Source organism: Hakea prostrata, chromosome 9 (genome assembly GCF_041222555.1).
Source record: "Hakea prostrata isolate BN-2017 chromosome 9, UWA_Hpros_2, whole genome shotgun sequence".
NCBI lineage: Eukaryota > Viridiplantae > Streptophyta > Magnoliopsida > Proteales > Proteaceae > Hakea > Hakea prostrata.
In genome coordinates this window covers 15,295,211-15,318,830 of record NC_142608.1, presented here as the reverse complement: position 1 = coordinate 15,318,830, position 23,620 = coordinate 15,295,211, and the positions used below count along the sequence as shown (strand labels likewise).

Genomic DNA, 23,620 nt, shown 5'->3' with positions numbered 1-23,620 from the left:
GCTAAGGAATTTGAGATCAAGGCTTTAGGAAGATTAAAATACTTCCTTGGCATTGAAGTTGCTCACTCTCAACAAGGCATTTTCATCTCTCAACAAAAGTATATCACTGATCTCCTTAAAGTAACAGGAATGGCCGCGTGTAAACCAGCAAGCACTCCAATAGATCCCAACAGAAACTTGGGAATGCGAAGAAGATGTTGTTGTGGACCGAGAGATGTATCAAAGACTAGTAGGAAGATTAATCTACTTGTCTCACACAAGGCCCGACATAGCATATGCAGTTAGTGTAATCAGCCAATTCATGCACAGTCCAACGGAAATTCACTTGCATGTAGCTCACCGTGTGCTACAATATTTAAAAGGGACGCCAGGGAGAGGCCTTTTATTTAGAAGGAATAAAGGTATGATACTAGAAGCATACACTGATGCTGATTATGCAGGGTCAGCAGTAGATAGAAGGTCAACCACAGGATATTGCACCTTTCTTGGTGGCAATCTTGTGACATGGAGGAGCAAGAAGCAGAATGTTGTGGCCCGGTCAAGTGCAGAAGCCGAATTTCGTGCAATGGCTCAAGGAATATGTGAATTACTTTGGTTGAAGATTATCTTAGAAGACCTAAAGGTTGAATGGGTTGGACCAATGAGACTCTACTGTGACAACAAATCAGCAATCATTATAGCACATAACCCTATTCAACATGACCGAACCAAGCACATTGAGATTGACAGACACTTCATCAAAGAGAAGCTGGATAGCGGACTGATTTGTACGCCGTTGGAACAATTCATTGATTATGGAGAGTATCTGTTGTTGCATTTCATTCAGAGAGCTTAACTCACCTTCTAATTTTCAACTCGTTGATCCATAGCTAGGCGTTGATACCAAGTTGGTACGTATGAAGGCAAATTCTTCCTTCAGGTAGCTACCTCGAGAGAAAAAGATTAGCTTTAGGAAACTTGGACGTACTGAGGCATCCTCCTCTACAAATGAATCATAATTTGGGTTCAAAAAAGGTAACTTTTTTCATTTTATTATCTCCATAAACATAGGAGAATAACCACATACAACTACTATTTACAGTTACAACTTCCCATTTAACAACTTACTAATAACCACTAAGCCAATGTAAAGATAATCACAGTATAATTATTACTCTAACTACCCCTGGCCCACCATAATCATAACACTCTCACCTTCTTCTTGTTAGGATTAGGACAATCAATCACATACGATCAAGTAAGAGCAAGAAAGAAAAGAGGCATTGATTTACCCTGGTTCACCCCAACATAGGGCTACGTCCAGCTTTTAGGTTTTCACTATATTCTGTTCTTAACAACTCGTTACAGATGTTGGGTTACAATAGAATATATATAGGCTCAAAAACCCTAAGCCACAATAGCTAGTCATGGGCCCAAGCACAAACTGCAAAGAAAATCCCCAAGCTCAAAGTGATATAAGGCCTCTACTAGCCCAGGGGCGTTGCCTCTTACACCCCCACCAAGGCGGCCCCTCACCTGCTCACTCGGGGGCAAGAACCCGTGTGCATCAGGGGGAAGGTCGTCAACAACAGAATGTAAAGCATGAGCCATACCCAACACTTCTATTATGAAGTTATGATGGTTGCATTTTGAGAGTCGAGAATGTGAAGTTCTATTATACTCATATGGATGGAATTCCGTTGGTATTTAAGTTATTTGATGTATCTTATCACTTGCTTTTCGTTTATATGTCCTAATGGTTTTATATTTCATGTTTTATAACCTTGCATGTTCATTCCTGCAACATTTCGGTTTCACATTTAGGATCAATTTGGAACTCATACTTAAGGTTGTTTTCTCACAAATCTAAGGCCACCAATGTGTTTAGAAGGCCTAAAATAGGCTAAATACCAACGTTGAACCCAACCTGATCCTTAAAACCCCCCTAAATGGGCCCAAGAAAAAATACCAGATCTCGAGCAAGATCTCACTGTTTCTAAAGGCAAGATTGCCCTCAAGAGCAAAATCTGGTAAGTTGGTTTTCAACAACAATAAATAAAATAAAAACAAATGTAAGATACCCCGTAACGTTAGAAAATCACAAGTTGAAGAATAGATGTTCAACAAAGAATGAAGCTACAACCTTCGTTGTAGACTATTGAACAATTATCAGATGTACAACATTTTCCTCGAGAACCATTTCAATAGTGGTGAGATCTCAATTTTTCTCTAGGGCGAGATTGACCTCAAGAGCAAGATCTGGTAACTCAGTTTTCAACCAATAAAATAAAAATAAGAACAAATATAAGATACCCTTAACGTTAGAAAATCATGAGGTGAAGAATAGCTGTTCAACAAAGAATGAAGCTACAAGCTTAGCCATAGACTATTGAATAATCATCAGAATTACAACATTTTCCTCCAGAGCCATTTCAATAGACAAAACATATGAAAGAAGAGGAGAAAGGACACCTGAGTAATCATTTCCTTAATCTGGTCCATATGTTCAGAAACACGAGGTTCATGTGTAGGATGTAAGCACCCTATAGCATCCATGTCTTTATGAAATTCCTCACAGAACTCACCACTCAAACTTACTGGATCTTTCCCCAGCTCATTTGCTCTACGAATTATCTGCAAATTGACCAAATGTTAGCCAACCATCCAAGAAATATAAAACAATCAGTAAATACCAGAACACATAATATCAACCAAAGGACATGAAGAATTTTATAAATATTATCAAGAACATTTAGAAGAAAAAAAACAGAAAAAAATATGATTTATCCCAAACAACATTTGCTGTAAAGCAATCTTGGCTTCAAAAAATTCAACTTTTTAAAGAACAGCAACTTGATGAATCTCCAAACAAAATCACATAAAATTATAGCTCATCGCATTCTCTTGTCCAGTGATGCTCTTTCCACAATAACCTGAAAAACTAAAATGCTATGGCGAACAGATGGGGATACCAAATATACAGTAGGTTGGATGCCCCATCATCCACAATCATACTTTGCACATGGCATTGCCTAATTACCAACAGTGAAAGGTTACTCAAATAGAGGTCAACTTTGATTAGAATTTTTCCTATTCCAACAACCTCAAAAGGATTCTTAGAAAAATGGGTAAGGACACTCCTGAATACAAAGGAAGGATTCAAGTATTGTCAACTTAGGGAGCTTTATAACCTGTTTTTTATCAAGTCTGGTAAACAACAGATCATCAAACCAGTATGGCTAGGCAAGAGCTCTGGGCAGTTGAAAGTTGAAACACTAACCAGGTACAGAGTATGTTGGATTATACATTCAACGTAGAATACCAAGCCACTAAGCAACCACTTCAACCATGTAATAAATTTATATTACTCAAAAGAACAAACGCAACCCTGTCTTAATCCAGGTCTATCAGTAGAATCCCCTTTTTGCTCAACATTTCAATTTTTATAATGAGAATATTATTAATTTGATTTACTATAATATTACAAAAAGTCCATATGCCAGACACCTAGGAAGTTCAGCCATGACCCACCAACGTTAGCCATGTAGCATTTCGGACCATTAAGTAAGGTGCTGTCTGGATTGGCCACCTACTGAATTTCAAAGGCAAAATCAATACTATAAAACCCTCCTGTATTACCAACGGGGGTTGGTCCAAGTGGTAAGCAGCTTGGTCCGCTTAAGCAAGGTTCCGGTATCGAAACCTTGTAGATGCAAAAAATTCCCGCTGGGAGACTCACCCACCACAGCCAGGTGTGCGACCCGGGTCGAACACCGGTTTAGTCAGGGCAAAGCCTTGGAAACCGGGGTTGGCAAACCAAAAAAAAAAAAACCCTCCTGTATTAGCATTTCCCTTCCATTTTATCTGCTTAACTTCAACAATTTTGCAGAAAGTTTCATACTTTCAACTACTCTGCGGAAGATCTTCAGAGCTTTCATTTTGCCATTTGGCTAACACCTAAGATTTTATAACTTGGAACCAGGAAAGCAATCAGCCAATGAGGATAAAATCCAGATCAGAACAAAATTGATTAGAATAAACCCCAGAATCAATCCACAAACCAAAAAATACAGAAATTTATAGGGTTTGACCGTTCATGTTGAATCAGTTGAAATTGGGTTGGGACCACAGTTGTCATGGTGTCCAAGCAAGCAAGGCTTGGGTTAGGTGGGGGCATGGGGGAAATCTAGGTAATAAAGCAGCGACACCTAGACACCTAGGTGACACCTTGACAACCATGGTTCTGTGACATAATATTCCAGTACAGATTGGCCAATTCCACAATCCAATTCCCAACTTCTAAGGCAGTGACAACAACACCATTTCAGTGAAACTTGGCAAGTGAGTTGGAGAGGTGACTTCCTGTCCAGAAAATTGAGGCCCCACAAAATCTGCACTGTGCGGAAATTAGGCCTACATCATTAGGCCTTCCTGGTTGAACCTATATGAACTAAAAAATGGCCATTTTAATGACCAAAGGATCAGGATTAGATAAAGAGAAATCATGCAAATCCAGGATTATTGGAAATAGGAATCAGAAACCAGCAACTGGGATTAACTAGAAAAAGAGATACAAGCCTGTGATTATTCATTCAAAAACAGAAAATAGAAGTCTCTGATGAGGCACTCATGCATAGGGGGTACACCCATCGGACCATGTGCAGGACAGAATCATAAGACAAGGACAGGTGGCAGGGCTCATGGGGGAGCAGCAACATTCATGCTGGCATTCTGCAGTGTACAGCTTAGGTGTAAAGTAGTTGGTTAGATTTTTTGTTTGGGTTATATAATTATATTAGAGGGAAGAGCAGGAAGTAGAGGTAGGCAAAAAGTGAGTAAGCGAGGGGTGAGCTAAGCTCACAGAGGAGAAGAAGACTTTCAGTTAGTGGTGATTTAAGTAGGTACTCAGGTTGGGGGGATGTCTTGTATTGCAGTCAACATTAACCAATTTTAGTGTTGAGTTGATTGAGTTAATATATTTACAATCTTCTTCAAGCTCTGTTTATCTTTCAGTTGCAGAGTGCATGTGTGTGGTGTGGTGAAATTCTGTATTGCAGGTGTACGAGCTAGAGAGGAGCTTTGTTGCAGGGGGGTTTATATCCAATTAACCAGGGTTCTTCTCAGTCTAATATGGCAAGAATTTTCAATTACTACTTTTTCTCAACCAGATCACCATCAATCTCCTCCATCTCACCCATCAGAAGTTACCAGACTGCGATGATTCCCATTAGGTGAAAGATGGCAGAGATAAGAATACTAACCTGCTTAATTCCTAATCAGTGTCAAGTTTCAGGCTGAAATCTATATGATGTTTATTCGCATGTGCACAAACAAGGACTTAACAGTGACCACTAAGACCCCCGTGGCACAGTCTACCAAGTACCACCCACAGAAAAAGCTTGAGTGCAGATATAAAACCAATAACTCTAAATGAATAACCCACTTCTGAACTAGTGGAAGAAATCACTTCATAAATAACACAACAGCTTTCATAGAAGGGAGGGTACGTTAGTCACTATTTTCCTTCCACACCATAGCTCTCCAAGCTGTTCCAGCCTAAAATGTGTTGAAGTAACCACAGTAGGAAAAATAAAACAATGATATCTTTCAACAATATACTCACTTTGTCATCAACATCTGTGAAGTTCCGCACATAATTGACTTCATATCCCAGATATTTTAGGTATCTGCCAATTCTCAACAAAACAAAACCTGGTTAATATCCAAAATTAGGGTCACCTTGGGATGTCTGCAGTAGATTTAGTTAATCACAGTCCAACTAACTAGCAAATTTATTGAAAGAAGGCAGGATGCAATGCCATTTCTCAATGATAATTGGATTGCAACAATTAGTTATTGAATTTGATCTACCAAACTATTGGTCACTAAAAACAAAGAAATTGACTCAATGTACTACCAAAAGGCACCACACTTTCCCTATGACAACCAATTTTTATCCCAACTAAATGGGGTCAGCTACAGGGATCCTTGCAAAGACAAAAATAATTAGACATACAAGTAACAGAAAACAGCACAACATCAACGCCCTCTAATCAGTTTGATTTGAGGCCTTACTTGATATGAAAAGTAACACTGAATAAAAGGTCAAGTATGCAATATGAAGTACATCAGATGCCAACAGCCTACTGCATATGGACACTATAATCCAGCTACACAATTCTCTTTCACCATTAATGAGCCAAAAATTCCAGGTCAGAAATTCACATGCAGTTAAAAGGGTCACAAAGAGCAGTTGCTCAATACGCAAAACATCTTAGGTATCCTCCAAACATTGACAGTATGACAAAGGAGATGAAGAAAGACTCATGATCACTTTTAAGCCCTTTTTCAAATTAGTTATAGTTAAAGAGAAATTGTTAAGCTCCATATGCAAAAGCTCATTAAAATCCAGCTAAAAACTTTTCTTTTCCAATTAAAAAGCTTTGCTTAGTATACCAACAGAAAAATACTAAATCTAGATAAATCATGGGCAACACTAAAGAACAAAGATTATCAGAAAGACTAGAGAGAGAGTTCACCTATAGAGAACATCGAAAGCGACATAAGCACGAGCATGGCCAATGTGGCTGTAATCGTAGGCGGTGACGCCACAAACGTACAAGCCCACCTTACCAGGCTCTTTGGACTTGAAGATTTCTTTCTGTCTAGTCATGGTATTGTAGACCTGAAACTCCGGCTTCGCCATTATAACTTCGGGTTTCCACAATGCGTTCACAATTTGGCTGCAAAAATTGGTATCTTTATGACGAACGAGCACCCAAGATAGTATATTTATGTGCAGAGGAACAGGCACCTTCGGATTAAAACCGTTGGGTAAGGCATTACGGTTCACCAATCTAAGCAAATATTAGAATCTAAGGAGAGTGATCTGCTACGAACCTATATGCTTTCCACCTCAATTGCCGGGTTTCACAGATACGGAAGATGAATACTGTAGACAACTTTGTCATTCCATGTCGACTTCCTTCACGGATCAGCATAAATTCCTTACTGAGATAGGATCAGCCGATCAGGGTTTTAAAACTGAGAATCGGAAATATATAAACACTCTCAAACATTTTACTGAAATAAGTCGAAGAAACGAAGCAAAGTGTTTCCTTTTTCTTTTTCTATCTTAATCTGAAACAGGCTCTCCAAATCCAAACCAAACTAGTCTTGAATATCAATTCATCAAAATCCTTCACATAAATTGAACTACCATTTTTATGCCAAATTCCCCTTTCATCACCTTATAACTAAAGCCTTCACAAGCCTTACTCATATTCCATAGGACCTGTAGTTTTCTTCCTTAATTAACCGTCGCTGGGTTCCCCCTTCTTTCTTTTTTATGAATAATTTTTTAAGTCATGAATACCTTAAATCTTAATACATATTTTACCCAAAAAAACATATATCTTAAGATATAAATGTTTAATCAAAGGGATAATTATTATTGCATTCCTCTACTTCGACTTTATTACTACTTTATCTTCTTTATTTTTAAATTACTGTTCCAACCACTAACTTTGTCTACAATTACTAATGTTCTCCTATGGTTAAGCTCCATTAATTTATGATGGTGTGACATTTATATATAATCTCAAATCTCAAAAATAACCCTAAAGTTATCTCTTTACTTATTTATCTTTTTGTCAAGTTATAATCACAGAAGAATATATCGCCGAAATTCGGTGATTTCGCCCCTTGGAGAACCCGAAACCAAAGGGCAGAAAGAAATTTTTTTACGATTTTCCGACGAATCAGCGAAAATCGCTTGATTTTCCGGCGAATCAAACGAAAACTGGATTGTTGAAGGAGAAGAAGAAGAAGAAGAAGAAAGCATGGAAGGCAATATCAGTTGATCGGCGATATTTCTCCAGAGGGCTAGCTGATCTCTGTAACCAATGAAGAGGAGAACCAAATAGTCGGTTTCCATTGTCTGATTTTAGAAGATCAAACCGCTCAGCCAAGGAACGACGGGCACAGTAAAAATCTTCAACTATGGATATAAGCTCCGATTGCTTCTTGTAGTACATTTTTGCTCGTTGTGCGAAGGAGTCCACGTCTTCCTCAATCAATTTCAGCATCACCTCCGTCTTTTGGTCTAGCTCTGCGATTTTGGTAAAAAGAAACAGATTTCAGCAAAGCCAGCCATTAGAAAAACTATGCTATAGTATCAAGGATCTTAATGGTAAATGGAAGAAATGTACTTGAGAGAGTAGATTGAAGCCATGGAGAACGTATGGGGCTGTTGTGGCTGTCAAACCACCACGAAGGAGATGGCTTCTTGAGCAACATCATCTTCTCTACGAAACAAACACCTTCAAAACCAATTAACTAAGAGATCAAAACTCAGAAGGGTGGGTACTTTGAGGTGCAGAAATCTTGGAGCCATAGTGAATGCTTCAGAGAGAAATAAGAAATGGGTAGCATCAGGTATGAAGGAGACCTAAAATCCTAAAACCCAAGAGTTAAACTTAAACATTGAAAACAAACTCAAGGATTCGATGAACAGAGAAATAAATCTGCATAGAAATTTAGTGAACTGCTTGGCGAAATATTGCCGAGAAGTCAACGATATTTCACCATTTCGCCCGGTTCGCTACCCTGGCGAACCGGGCGAGATGAACGATATTCAGTTCCCTGGTTATAATACTATCCTTAATTAACTACGGAGAAAAAATAACTTTAAATCCATTTTCTTTTTTAAAAAGAAGACATCCAATAAAAGAAAGATGTGATTGAATAAAACTCAAAATAGAAACTAAAAATGAGGAAAGATTAAATTTAATTCAAAGATTAAATTTAATTCAAAGCTGAAAGTTGGAAATCACCTAATATATGCAAATCATTGTGCATGTTTCTAAATTTTCTATCAAGTAACATCTTATATGCTAATTTGTTTGTAAAATTTTCATCATTGTGATTGTGAAAATTTTAAGTCGAGCTTGAGAGTTTTAACAACCATAAGCGCGTTGTTTCACCAATCCCCGAATTAAATTCTTAGAAGAAAAAAAAAATCCAAGACAATGCTTCCATTGAAGATGAACCATACCTAAAAATACATGTGATTTATATTTTTTTAGTGCAACAGTAAAATCCTCATTAACAAGTATCACGATACAACAAAGATCATTATTATTTTGTTTTTTTGGGTAAATTCTAAGAATTACAATATACACACAGATATTCATTTCTTTTCTCCCAGATAACTTCTCTAATTTTTTAACTTAAATTTATACTACGAAACAATTCGTCTTCATCACGACACATTTGGATGGACTTATGACGAAGAGGCTAGATTTCAAGAGGTAATTCATTCACAAATTTTCTTGATCTAGGTCTTCATCACATTTTAAATGGAGATGACTGGTACTATTTCAAATCTAAAACTGATTCTAAAATGTAAGATTTTAATGATATAATTGGCATTCTATATAGTTTTTTAAATGAGAGTAATGTCATCTTTTTTACTTCTTAATTTTAACGAAGGAAAAAATAAACATTACATATTCAATCTTAATAGCCACTTAACATCGTTAGAAGTGAGGGGGCAATAGTAATTTCATAAAGAAAGAGATTTGATTAGTAATAAAACCGAAGTACGGGAGGACAATAGCAATTATCTCTTGATATTATTATAGCTTTTTACTTTCCATTGTCTTGATTTATTTTAAATATAAAATAGCTCATAAATAATAATCAAATAATGCCAGCAAACATCAAAAGAGGCAAAAATCATATCAGGGATTATTATTAAGTTTAAAGAACCTAAATGATGTGATTCATAATGAGAGACATGAAAATCATGTAGATGAATCATGAAAATAATAGAAAAAAACACTTTAAAAAATACTGTGAAAAATATATATAAACCATACTCAGAAAAGTTTGCAGGATATCGTAAAAATGAAATTAAAGAAAATTGTGTTAGGAAAAACATGAACCACAATGACAAGTAAATTCACACTAAAAGTAGATCAGATCATTTCTCATAAATAACACATTTATATCTTTTATTTTGTAAATTCTTTTTACCCCTACTATAATAATATTAGATTGATCAAGTAACTTTAAGAATAAAAAAAGTGGTAGGTAATAAAAACAAAGGTTGTGGACTTACAACTAAATGAAATATTGAGTACACAATTGAGGTCTTTTTTTTCATCAATCGGATAAGTAATATTAGGCTATTCAGAGTAACGCCCCTGGATGTAGCAAAAGAGAAGTCCAACATAAATAGCAGTGGACAGTTCCACCACACCCTACAAAGATTAAGAGTTCTTGCCCCCCATGGCCAATATAATCCACAAAAGTATTGTTGCCCCTATTAATATAGCAGAAAAAAAAATTTGAATCAAAATAGTTCCTAATCCTAAGCGCTTCATCCATCATGCAGTAGCTAGGCTAATCTAGAGCATGTCCCTGCCCATTAAGAGCTTCAGCCACTCTAATGAGAGGCATGAAAATCATGCAAGTCCTGAGACAGTAGAATACTGTCTCTAACAACCTCGATTCCCATTGCCGCCACAGAGCTGCTTGAGCCATACATCGATTTGGCAACTAAGAAACTCCCATGGTAATCCCATACCACACAACTGTGGCCACCATTTTTTGTATGTCTTCCCCAACTTCCATCCACGTATCTATACCTAAAAATGAAAATCCATATTTGATAAGTTGGGGGCCGAATGGAGAGGAAAGGGAATTTCTCCTGTAGGATTGTTTGAATGGAATTGCACATCATTATATGGAGCCCAAAAAGCTCTCACAGTGCCATCTAAAGAAGGATACTTCCTTTTAAACAAGAAATTGTGTTGAGCTTTCCATACGATCCAACACAATGCACTCAAAAATCATATCCACAAATCCTTTGTTTGTTCAAACTTGAAGTGTAGGAATGCAATCCAATCATGTAACGATGAGCCTGAGAATTCCAAGCAATTAACTATAAGAGGGGATGCTTTCCAACAACCTTGTGCAAAAGAACAAAAGACTAATGCATGCAAAGTAAATTTGATATCTTGACCACACATCAAACATGAAGGTGACACATAACACTACCTATGAAATAGATTTGCACAAGTAGCAATGGTTTCACTTGCTGCTCTCCAAATAAAGCGTTTAATCTTGGGGAGGTTCAGAATACTCCATATCTCCTTTCAATAGTAAAAAGGAGTAGAAGAAGAGGCAATATTGCTAACTCCACAAGACTGTGATAGGCACAAGAATTTGTTGATTTCATAGTAAACTTTCCTTGAGTATGCTACACCCAATACCAAGTGTCTAAGGTGGGTTGGGATAATATAAGTAGGAGGACAATCTCATTAATCTCCATTTGTGAGAATAAAGTCTCCAGAAGGGGTCTATTCCATGAATTCGAATTCCAGTTTATTAGGGTTTGTTTGGTTACATGAATCTAGGGATTTAAAATGGAATGAGATTTCAAATCTATGGATTCATAGTTCAAAAATTTGACCGAGCCTCAAATCTATTGAAGTTTGTAGAGTTCCGTCAAGTTACTCTGCATGAATCCACAAATTTCATCCATTTTATACTTAGGGTGGAATCCATGGATTTCAACCTATACCAACAATGGCTTAATTCATGTTTTTAGGCAAAAAAGTGAAATCACTAAATTTCATGATTCCAGGGATTTGAATTCCATGTATTCCGTTTGAGTGGGAAGGGGGGCTCACAATACCTTTAGAGGGGAAAGAAGGAATCCAAGGGTCATAATAAACCAATGTATTTTGTCCATTGCCAATCTTCTTTCCAAAACTCGAAAGTAGGAAGTCTCACCCAGTTAAGACACTCTTCCATTCCCAAAAGGCATTTCTAGGGGCCACTACGGTGAGTAGGTCATAATTTTAGAGATACTTTGTAGACATGACCCTAGCCCATAGTGATTCAAGGCACATGAAAAGCCTCCAAGCCTACTTAGCCAGTAAGGCCTTGTTAAAACAATGTAAGTCTCTAAAGCCCATGCCTCCCTCATGCTTTCTTTTGTGTAAGGTATCCCAATTCACCCAATTTACTACCCTCCCATTGTTTTTAACTTATTGTATAGCTTTTGAGATATTAAAAAAACGGGACATTGCATACATAGGGAGGGTACAAACCACGACTTTTATGAGTATTCTTTCCCTGCCTAGGTAAGATACTTCTCTCTCCAACCACATAATTTAGAGCTTAATCTATCTAAAATGAAAGAGAAAGTGTGAGATTTTGACTTAACAAAAGTGGTAGGGAGACCTAAATAAATGCCATGTGATTACACCTCCAGGATATCCAGTGTAGAGATTACCTCAGATCTAGCGTTTGGAGGAGTATGTGGCTGAAAATAAGCATTTTGGACTTGTTTGAATCGATGTAGAGCCCTGATACTAATTCATATTCCTACAATAAAATTTTATTAGTGATGCATTCTGAATTGTAGCAGGATAAAAGATCATAAAATCATCAACAAAAAATAAATGGTTAATTTTTAGGGCCTGCCTAGCCACTTTGAACCCCGATAATCTTTGGATGCCAATGTTGGACAATAACATTGACTAAAGGTTTCTTGACAAAGTATAAATATGTAAGGGCTCAAAGGGCAGTCCTAGCTAATCCCTTTCTAAGGAATTATCGTCTCAGTTAGGTCCCCATTAATTTTGAGCTGATATTCCACAGTTGTGATGCATTGCATCACCCACATAATTTGTCTATCTACAAATCCAAATCTCCTAAAAGATGCCTCAATAAAAGACCACTCAAGCTTTGTCACACCCCACCCAACAGTATCGGACTCGCCCTAACAACCCATGGGTGTGATCCATAGCCGCAAGATCTGATTACAGTATCAATAATTAGTAAAGCACACAATTTCGTAATCAAGAGTAAGAATAAATAGTTCATCAATTTATAATAATAAAAAGGTTTCAAAATCCCAAAAATGAATGCTAATAAATAACTGTAATAGAGTAAGTGAGCGGAAGCAAAGAAATAGTCTCATTATTGTTTATATTTCTTTTATCCCAAACCACTTGAAAAGTCTAGGGACTCGCCTAACTTGGTGACCAAACGTAAACATAATACAACCAAGGCCATGATGCTTTCATAACTCTTGAGTCTCAGAAGGGCTGGACTCCATATGAACAGTCCCAGCAGGAGAAACTATCACACCTCACCCAGCCGGATTCGGTAATACCTAAATACCCGTGGGAGTGATACACCACAAGACCTAGCATTAGAAAATGCGTTTAGAGGTGACTTAAAACATAAAATAGGGTTTTAAAACCCGAAATCCGGTTTACCAAAAAATAAAAAAACCCGAAATCCTGATTCTGTCCCAAAGCTGGAAAAGGGATGGGGGTTGGGGCAGTCAACCGGTCCAAGTTTGGACCCCCATCCAAACTCCGATTTTGGTGATTTTTTTCTTGAATTAAAGGTCTTTCGATTATCTACGTTTGGATATATTAACCTCATCAATCAGACTCTCCATCGTTGGCCTATGGGCGTGCCAAAGTCACTTTTTTTTTTTTTTTTAATTCCTTTATGACTAACCTTCTCTCTCCTTTTAAATTCTAGGAGAGGTGTCGAGTCATGAATAGGGCCATCCACCAACATTGTGTCCACTTCCAAACCTTTGAGCTCGACTCGAATGGCCCACAGTTGTCACCGACTCGAGGCCTAGGTTCGTGGTCTTGAAACCATGGGTTAAAGGGTTAGAAATTTGGGTGATTTCACATTCCTCCCCCCTTAAAGGAAATTTCGTCCACGAAATTGACGTACTTGAGATGCCAAAGAGGATAGGATACTTCACTCGCATTTCATCCTCTTTTTCCCCACAAGGCTTCCCCAACATCTTTTTTTCTAAACCAGCCCACCAATAATGCTCTTTCAAAACTTTGTACATTTTGGGGTTATCGAGATGCACGGTGAACACCGAATGATGTGCCTCACCCAAAATTTTATGTCAAGATCTTCATTCGCTGGTGCACACATTCTTCCCTTGTACATTAAAGCATTATCGGAAGATAAGGGGAAATCAATTACCTCTTGAGGATCCGAAGAAATCTTCTCTAGCTTCTCTTGCAACAATGGATCCGAAGGCTGTAAGATAATGATCCTATCTCTTAGGGTAGGCCTTGCTGTCAAAGAGGCAAGGACCACATTGGAACCTTCCAGTACAATCTCCAACTCTAACTCCATGATGGAGTTCAACAAAGGCTTGCAAAGTGCATTAAGATCAATCACTTCTCGGGTGCTCTTCCTACTCAAAGCATCGGCCACTACATTTGCTTTACTCGGATGGTACTGGATATCGCTTTCGTAGTCCTTGACTAGCTCCAACCATCGACGTCATCTCATATTCAACTCTTTCTAGGTGAAGAAGTATTTCAAGCTTTTATGGTCGGTAAATATGGCTATCTTCTCTCCATAAAGGTAAGGGCGCCATATCTTCAAAGCAAAGACCACTGCTGCCAACTCAAGGTCATGAGTGGGATAGCTGTGTTCATAATCCTTGAGTTGCTGTGATGCATAAGCTACCACTTTCCCGTGTTGCATGAATACACAACCAAGACCGATCTTCGATGCATCCGTGTAAGCCGTCAAGCCTCCAAAGTTATCGGGTACAACCAAAACCGGTGGATTGATTAATGTCATTGTCAACTCTTGGAAGTTCTTTTCACACGATTCACTCCACATGAACTTCTCACCTTTCTTTGTCAATCTTGTCATTGGGGCGGATAACCTAGAGATATTCTCAATGAACATTCTATAATATCCCGCAAGTCCCAAGAAACTTCTAATTTTAGTAACCAACTTGGGTTGATCCCAATCTGCCACTACCTTAACCTTATCTAGGTCTACCTTGATTCCATCCGTAGATACGACATGACCCAAGAACACCACTTGTGGAAGCTAGAACTCACACTTGGAAAACTTCGCATATAACTTCCTTTCTCTTAACCTTTGCATAGCAACCTCAAGTGTTTGGCACGCTCCTTCTCATCCTTAGAATAGATAAAGATGTCATCAATAAAAACTATTATAAATTTATCTAAGACATCATGAAGTATCCTAATTATCCAGTCCATGAAAGCAGCGGGTGCATTAGGGAGACCGAATGGCATCACCTGGAATTCGTAATGACCATATCGAGTCCTAAAAGCTATTTTGCATGTGTCGCTTGCTTTCACTCTAAGTTGATGATATCTCGACCTCAAGTCAATCTTAGAGAATACCAAAGCTCCCTTCAATTGGTCAAAAAAATCATCAATTCTTGGTGGAGGATAACTATTCTTGATGGTGAGCTTGTTCAACTCTCTATGGTCGATACGTAGCCTCATGCTTCCATCCTTCTTCTCCACAAACAACACCAAAGCCCCCAAGGAGATACACTAGGTTGGACGAAACCTCTCCCTAGCAACTCATTTAGTTGATCTTGAAGCTCTTTCAACTCCAAGGGTGCCATCCTATATGGTACTTTAGCTACAAGTGCAGCTCCAGGTGCCAACTCAATGGCAAACTCTAACTCTCTTTCTAGAGGTATTCTGGGTAATTCATCGAGAAAAGCATCCTTGAAGTTTCTGCACTACCTCAAGGTAGTGGAAGCATGTTAGATTTATTGAATTCTCTTTAAATTCTTGTATTAATGTTTCCTTTTAGTATGAGAGTTGTTGGTGCAAATCTTTGCAAAAGATTTTGCGTTTTGACTCTCTAAGACGCCGCGGGAGATTTAGAGAGCCAAACTGGGGGCTTTTTGATCTAGAATGAACTAGATTTAATTGAAGGTATTCTTAAAACCCTATTGCTTCCAATTAGACTTTCCCTAAGTTTTGTTTCGATTCGACCTCGAATTGGTGGCGAAATAGTGAATTTCGCCTAAACTAGGTTGATAACGATGGGTTTGAAACTAGTTGTCAGATTGGGTTTTGTTGGGTGATTTTGGGAACTCTTTTGAAACCCAATTGAATTATAATTTGTGTCTATTAATCTTCTTGTATGATTAGGAATTTTTGTGAGTTTAATCGTCGATTCTTGTGAGCCGAAATTGTGAAATTGAGAAAGGAATCGAATTGAAAGGTGAGGAATACACTTAACCTTATCTTGCATGTTTAATGACGTTAATTAATTTTCATTATTGATATCTTGCCTTGCTTTAGTATTTATTATTTTGTGATTATGTGTGTGACTTTGTGAGAATGAAAGGTAAGAAAGTACGTTTGCTTCTATTTCCAATATTCTTTGAATGATGATATGAGAATGTGTGTGGAAATGGTTTTGAGACTTAGATTCTCTTATGTCTATTTACCAACTAAGGTTGTGCGTTCGCTCATTATCCTAGTGAACTTACATGAGTATGCATCCAGACCTAAGTGCATGAATGCTAAGGGACTAGAAGTGTTTGGCTAGGTAACCTCATGAGTACTACTATCCTTCCGGTAGGGGTATTGAAACCGGTTAACCCGTGATGTCAATGGCTAGGTCCTGTGAGCATCAAGCATGTCCACTACCATCATGAGATGGTAGGGTTGCATGTAATAGATAAGGGCTCATATGCGCTCATGACCAGTAACCAACCCGTGAGAGGACATAGGAGCATCCTGTCCATTATATATGGATGACCAATAGGGTTAAGAGTCAATGTAGTCCAAGCTGGTTGGTGACATAGGATACGATGATTCTAGGTGAAAAAAGATATTGAACTGAGTTGGCTAGTTTCATAGGGGAAATATCTGGACCATACGTAGTACGAGACCGTATGATTGTGCATTTGGCCTAGAGTAATCCATGACACGTGCCGGTTCTCATGCCAGAAGGTGATGTGAGAGAGTGGTGACTTATACCCCAGCCACGGATTAATGTGACTTGCCCAACAACTGTGGAGAACCCAATAGACGTCTCTTGTTGAGGGAGAGTGAATGAGACTGCCTAGAGGAGACTGGTGTATGACTTACTGTGTGTCTACCATAGAGACTTAATGATAGAGTTTGGAGCATAATATCATAATCATTCATATATAATATTATTATCGTTAATTATATTATCAATATTCATGCTATACATGTGGTGTGGAATCTTGTGAACGAATGTATGATATGATGTTGAGTTGACCTCACTGAATTCTGTTGAACTCATTCCTTTTATATGTCTGTTTCTATTAGCATATACTATAGGTTATGGGGACTCTTTCCAAGTGGAGGATTTGTCGCCCGGTAGACTTTCTTGAAGGAGTGACTGAAGAAGATGTAGACTCGCATGAAGCTTCATGCCCATGCTAGGACTATTTTTTTATATGGCTCCAAGTAGGGAAACTCTTAGATAATTTCGCTGCGAAAAAAACTATCATCGTTTCTTTTCAAAACTATGATGTCCATTTTGATTAACTTTAGACAATATAACTTTATACTTGAACTTGATTTTTTTCTTGTCCTTTTAATTATGCTATATCATGTGATGTATGGAATTGTCATTGAACCTAGGTTTTGCAGTGTATCACCCCCACGGGTATGTGGGTATGACCGGATCTGGCTTGGTGGGGTGTGACAGCAACTGTCTTCATGCACCTCGGAGCATCTCCTGAGGGTTCATAGCTTGGTTCTGTCAACGTCGAACTCTCCTGGAGAATGGTTCCATCATGACCTACAAAGTAATTTGAAGAAAACAAGAAATCCACAAGGATGAGTTTTAAAGAACTCAGCAAGGGAACAATTCATATATATATATATATATATATATATATATATATATATATATATATATATATATATATATATATATATATATATATATATATATATATACCATGATCAAAAGAACATAAGAAAAATGAAGTGAAGCAATGATATGCTAAGCATGCAACTAATAATCTAACCATGCTAGTCTCTATCTAGGCTGACATGCATTAAGTTATACACCAGCCTTCCTATGGGTAGGTCTTGTTACTCTAATCCCTCATGGACTGGCTACCTATGTTGGGATCCGAGGTAAGGGGTACAGTCTACATCATCACCATAGGTGAGGTATAGGTCCATATTCTCTCACCACAACCATTGGTCTAAGTGCATGTTAGGGATTCTAAAACCCAATGCAAGGTCATACAGTAATGCATTACATGTGGTCCAAATACCTTTCCTTATGCCTAGTGCCTTGTTAGTCTAGTATAATTTTCCACTTATGAATGCTAATCCTCACAGACTAGTTACCTCTGTTGGATACCATTCCTTAACCCTGTGGTCATTCACATATGCTAGGGTGCCTCTCATGTCTCCTCACAACACCTAAGTCGTCTTTTGGATGCCATGAGCCCAACCCTCAAGATATGCAATACATTACATGATAATAGTGGGCTTGTGTCTCTTCACAGATTGGTTACCTCTGTTGGATGCCCACAGGATCTAGCCACTGCCATCATAGGTCACTCGGCTTCAACCCCCTCTCGAGAGGGTAGTTGTCACATCCTCCCAGCCGGTACCCTATCTGGTATACCCGAGAGTGTGATCCACAGCCCAAAAGATCAAGTTTAGGAATGATCATATCCATTTCGCACAATAACATAATCAAAAGCAAGAACAAATCATAATGTTCAAGTAATTTATAATAAAAGTCAAGAAATGATCTCAGAAGGATCATAAAAAATATCAGAGTGCGGAATAACAAGATACCAAAATCAAAAGACAACTATAGAGTATAGCGGAATTATACCCTACAAATACATGCGGAAGGTAGATCGGAATCCAAGTAAAGCTCTAAGCTAATACAAGTAAAGTAAAAGATAAGTCTAGAAGAAACAAAGGAAATCTAATCTACATCTTCAGTCAGCTCTTCTTGTTCTTCAGTCTTCATCTTCTTCACCTTGTGCTTCCTCATACGTACCGTCAAAGAAATCCGAACCTGTAGAGAAGTCTAACAACAGATTGTACAAAAAAAGGAATGAGTTTCGAAAGAAACCCAGTAAGGCAAGTTAATCCATAACAACATAAATAACATGGAAGCAAACCATAACAAGATGCAATGCAATATGAAACAAACAATGTATGTATGCATCTAAACTCTATGTATGCTGGTCTCTATAGCAGACATGCTTTAAGTCATAGCACCGTACTTCTTTGGGTAGGTCCGCTCACATCCTCAACCATTTAAGATATCTTGGATTCTCTCACGGATCATTTCACCGGTCTTGAGCAGCCGGTTGGTAATGGGTAAAGTCCACATCAAACCATGGTAAGGGGTTAAGTCAACACACTCTCTCACAACCGTTTGGCATAAGTACCGGCGCATGTCAGGGAAAAGCCTAGCCCAATGCAAGTCATCTACTCAGTTACATCAACTCAGGTCCAGATACTTCCATTCCTCGTCCCTGACGATCCTTTCCGGTATCCTTTCCACTAGAGTCCTAATAGTCCCTGACTACGGACTCATCAATCCTATTGGTTATCCACATATGGTAAACGGAAAGTTCTCATGTCCCCTCACGGATCATTTCACCGGTCTTGAGCGCCCATGAGCCCAAGTCTAGCCATATGCAACCCTCCAATAAATGGCCTCTTTCGAGTATCCACAATGTGATCCATGTCCTCTCACGGATCTTTTCACCGGTCTTGAGCGCCCACGAATCCCCATTGCTACCACGGGTCGTTCGGTCTCAATACCCTTCCGATTCGGGTCTGATATAACAGGGGTATATCCTAGCCAAACACTGCTAGATAGCCCTAGGTATGACAACCATTGATTCGGGAAAGCGTCGATGGGCATCTTCAGAAAACAGCCCATACTATTCCGTCCGATGTCTAAGGACAGAAGCATCAATAAGATACTCCCCATTCCCAAACCAAACTTAAGCAAACACATTCTCAGATCAGTCATGACATACACAACCAACAGTTCATCATATGCAAGAGAATGTAAAAGCAAAATCAGATTAAGCAATAATAAGTAACTCATATAACATGAATAATGAAAAAGATAATATAAATAAGTGCTACTGTTCTCACAGTAGGAGATCAGAATTAAAATACAACAACAGTAGGTAATCTCATAGTTTCATAAAGTAGAAACCAGAGAACAAGCAATCTATGTAGTTAAGGAATCAACTGTCCTTACCTGATTATCGCCGAAGATAATCCAAAGATCAAAGAGAGAGACACCAAACATGGCAAATAAACCCCTAACAAGCATAGATATAACATTAGGAAAGATACCTAAAAGATCAGAGAGAAAACGAATCAAATCGAGCGAAAATTGAAGCTACTGACTTCATTGGTCGATTGATTGGTCTACTGACCCAGTCGACAAATCAGTCGACCAATCGAGTCAGTACGGGATAGTGAAAACTGTTTTGGCCATAACTTCTTCGTTTGAAGTCGGATTGATCCGAAATTCGAAGGGGAACTTCCTAGGATGTATTAGAATCATATGGGAAGATAAAATCATCAAGTCATGGTCAAAATATGGGTTCTTGATTTAACCCAAGAAATTAGGGTTTCAACCTTTATGGCTCTCATGAAAAGGTTATGATCACAGGAAGAAAGGGAATGGTTGCAATCAAGAACATAATAAGAAAATCTTGTTTAGGTTAATAGAAACATTATGGGAAGATAATCATGGTCAAAAGATGGGTTCTTGATCTAACCCAAGAAATTAGGGTTTCACCCTTATGGTTCCCATAAAAAGGTTAAGATCACAGGAGGGAGGGAATTGATGATTGGCCAATTACAACAAGAAGAATTAAAGAATATTGAATTTAGATCAACCTCCACATTACCCATGAGGTTTCCCTCACATGGGAGGTTACCAAAAAGGTTCTCGAGATAATCACCCGGGTTAGGGTTTCAAAGGATTAGGGTTAGGGTTTTCAAAGATTCCATCGGCTGGGGTTGAGATCATGATGATGATCATAGATCTCAAGGAACAAGATGAGATCATGGAGTGGATGGTTGCAAGAGTGCATCATCTTCTTCCTGATCTCAGCCAAGAACAGATTAAAGAAAGAAAATCAGAGATGGAGAAGAAAGAAAAGAGAGTAGACATACCTTTGATGCAAGAGGAAGAAGATTACTTCAAGTCTTGCGAGAGATCACCAAGGAATGCAAGGGAATTGATTAGATTAGGGTTCTAACTCATTCCAGAGGCTTAGGAGGCATAGGAGGCAGAGTATTCCCGAGATTAGACTTAAATAGAAGAGACAGGACCAAATTGGTAAATTCAGACACCATTGGTCGATTGGATTGGTCTACTGGTCCAGTCGACCAATGAGTCGACCAATCAGGACAGCAAGGTTCAAACAGGGATTCGGAGGGCTATACAAGGTCAAATTGAGTGAGGTTTTCTTCTACGAGTCAATCAAGAAGTCTAGTTTCCAGAAATACCTTCGGATCAAGAATTGGAGTTCATTAGGTTCACCAACTAGGCTCATCTTCTTCGATGCGCAAGCAGGATTTGACAGACATAGTTCAACAACTTTGGACAGGGATTTGGAAGGTTATATGGGGTCAAATTGAGTGAAATTTTCTCCTACAAGTCCATCAAGAAGTCTAGTTTTGGGAAATATATTCAGATTGGGCACAGGAGTTCATTATATATTTCAACTAATCCACCCCTCTTCGGTGCGCAGATTCAAAACTAACACTGACAATGCTCTCAAGTGAGGGGCATCATCGACAATGTCCATGGGCTTGGGTTCCGACACCAAATCATCAACCAAAAGGGTCTACAAGCAACAAGATAAGATCAAATCAAGGTCCAACTTTAAGGTAAAACATTTAAACTAACCCTTCTTTACCCAAAACAGATAGGGTGCCCTGGCTAGGTTTGGGCTGGATTTCACAGTAGTACCATGTAATGGATAACATGATCATGCATCTAGACTTCCTAGTCATGAAGAATAACAACAAAGGAATGTCCAAGGAGCGCCAGAGACAATGGTCTAGACCACAATCCCTAATGTTCAAAGATAGGGATACTAGTCCAAGTATCCCAAGTCAAAGTCATAGAACGATTTTTTTCACAACATATAATAAACTAAAGAACAAATTATTATTATTCATAATTCTTGTAAAGTAAATGAATATGCATAAACAGTAAATGCATCATGGCAAAATATTATAGACATCCTTGGAATATTAAAGAAATTAACACATCAATCAATCCAGCATAACATGCAATTGTTTCCTTACCTGACTTAATGGATAAAAGTGATAAACGACCAAGATCCTCACACTTAGATACTCCAGTAGATCCCAATAGGTCTTATAGTTTGTTCATAAAGTTACATTTAGGCCTAGGAGTCAAATGGAGCAAAATCAACATCGAAACAAATTATGTGAACTAACTAGTTGCTTTGGCCGGTTGGTTCAAGCGATCTCCTTGAGCATCTTCTAGGCCTTTTGGTAGAATTCCAAGTACAAAATCAAACCTCTGATCTACAAATTTAGATAGACTTTGGGATGATCCTAGGCTTAGATCACGTCCCTAAAACACTACCAACACATCCCCAACAAGGAGAACACAAAAAGAGAATATCTAAAACTACAACATCTTCTCCAAGTATCCGCCATTAAAATGGATATTAAATTTATTCCCTTGGCATGATAATCGGGATCATCGATGAACAAGAATTATCTCAATCCAATTCTCTTCAAGCAGAGATTTTGTAAGAAGAACCACTCTCTAAAGAGAAGAAAATTAATAGAAAAAGAGAGTAGTTTGCTTACCTTCTTCTAGAATCCAAAAGTCAACGAAACTTTGCAAGATTGTCTATGAAAAGAGGTCTTTGGGGGCAGCAATCCATAGCAGTCTCAAGCATTAAAATAAAGTGAAAAAGGGTTTATAGGGCCTTAAAGAGGGTGCCGAGGGCAATAGAGGTAATTCTGCCCATACTGATACAATCAATTGTCAGGGATGGAGGTTACTTGGCCAATCGACCGCCCTTGGTACTTTTCAGTACTTGAGCATTTTACTCTCTTAGTTGGTACTCTCTTAGTTGGTCCCTAATATTAATACAAGCCTATACATCATTTAAAAGGCTCTTACCTTGCTCATAAGCATCTCCAAACTTTGTCTTCTTTATATTGGATATCCACCTGCCCAAACCACTCAGATTCTCACTAGCTCTTCTTCCTGTTCCAAACAAGGCAAGTTCTTCACCATCTTCACCTAGGTCCATAGGTTCTGGAACCAATTCATGGGCTTAAATTCTGATGGCCCACAACTTCTTTCAACTTGATGCTTGGGTTCTCAAGCCTGTCTTGGATTAGAATCATAGGGGTTATTACAAGCTTGTCATAAGCTTTACATAGGTCAAGTTTAAGTGCCATGTACCCTTTCTTAGACCTAGATTTTTTTTTATAAAGTATAAGCACTCATGAGCCAAATACAAATTATCTGCGATGGCTCTACGAAAGACAAATCCACTTTGTGTTTGGCTAATTAGAGTCCCTAAGATGGGTTTAAGTCAATTAACCAAATACTTTGTAGTAATCTTATAGTGGACCAGCTACTTCCTAGGGATTAGATGTTTTTGGAATTAAGGTGATGCTAGTCTTGTCAAAGCTCTTTAGCACGTAAACCCCATCAAAAAATTGTTAGAATCCCTGTACAATATCCAAACCTAAGGTTTTCCAATTCCATTGAAAAAACGAGCTGGGAAATC

General features: G+C 38.3%; 1 protein-coding gene across 2 annotated transcripts in view; it reads right to left on the bottom strand.

Annotated features, from left to right (window-relative positions):
• The window catches only part of LOC149004819 (cysteine--tRNA ligase 2, cytoplasmic-like), a 44,435-nt gene extending 37,190 nt beyond the window's left edge, over positions 1-7,245 (bottom strand). The window contains exons 1-4 of one of the 2 annotated variants that reach the window (XM_089169178.1): positions 6,880-7,245; positions 6,519-6,793; positions 5,603-5,666; positions 2,452-2,613 (exon numbers count right to left, since the gene is read on the bottom strand). In XM_089169178.1, coding sequence (XP_089025304.1) covers positions 2,452-2,613; positions 5,603-5,666; positions 6,519-6,685 — 393 coding nt within the window. In that variant the 5' untranslated portion in view covers positions 6,686-6,793; positions 6,880-7,245. The remainder of the gene's footprint in view (positions 1-2,451; positions 2,614-5,602; positions 5,667-6,518; positions 6,794-6,879) is intronic. The other variant, XM_089169177.1, reaches the window with a different exon arrangement.
• Positions 7,246-23,620: the final 16,375 nt, after the last annotated feature.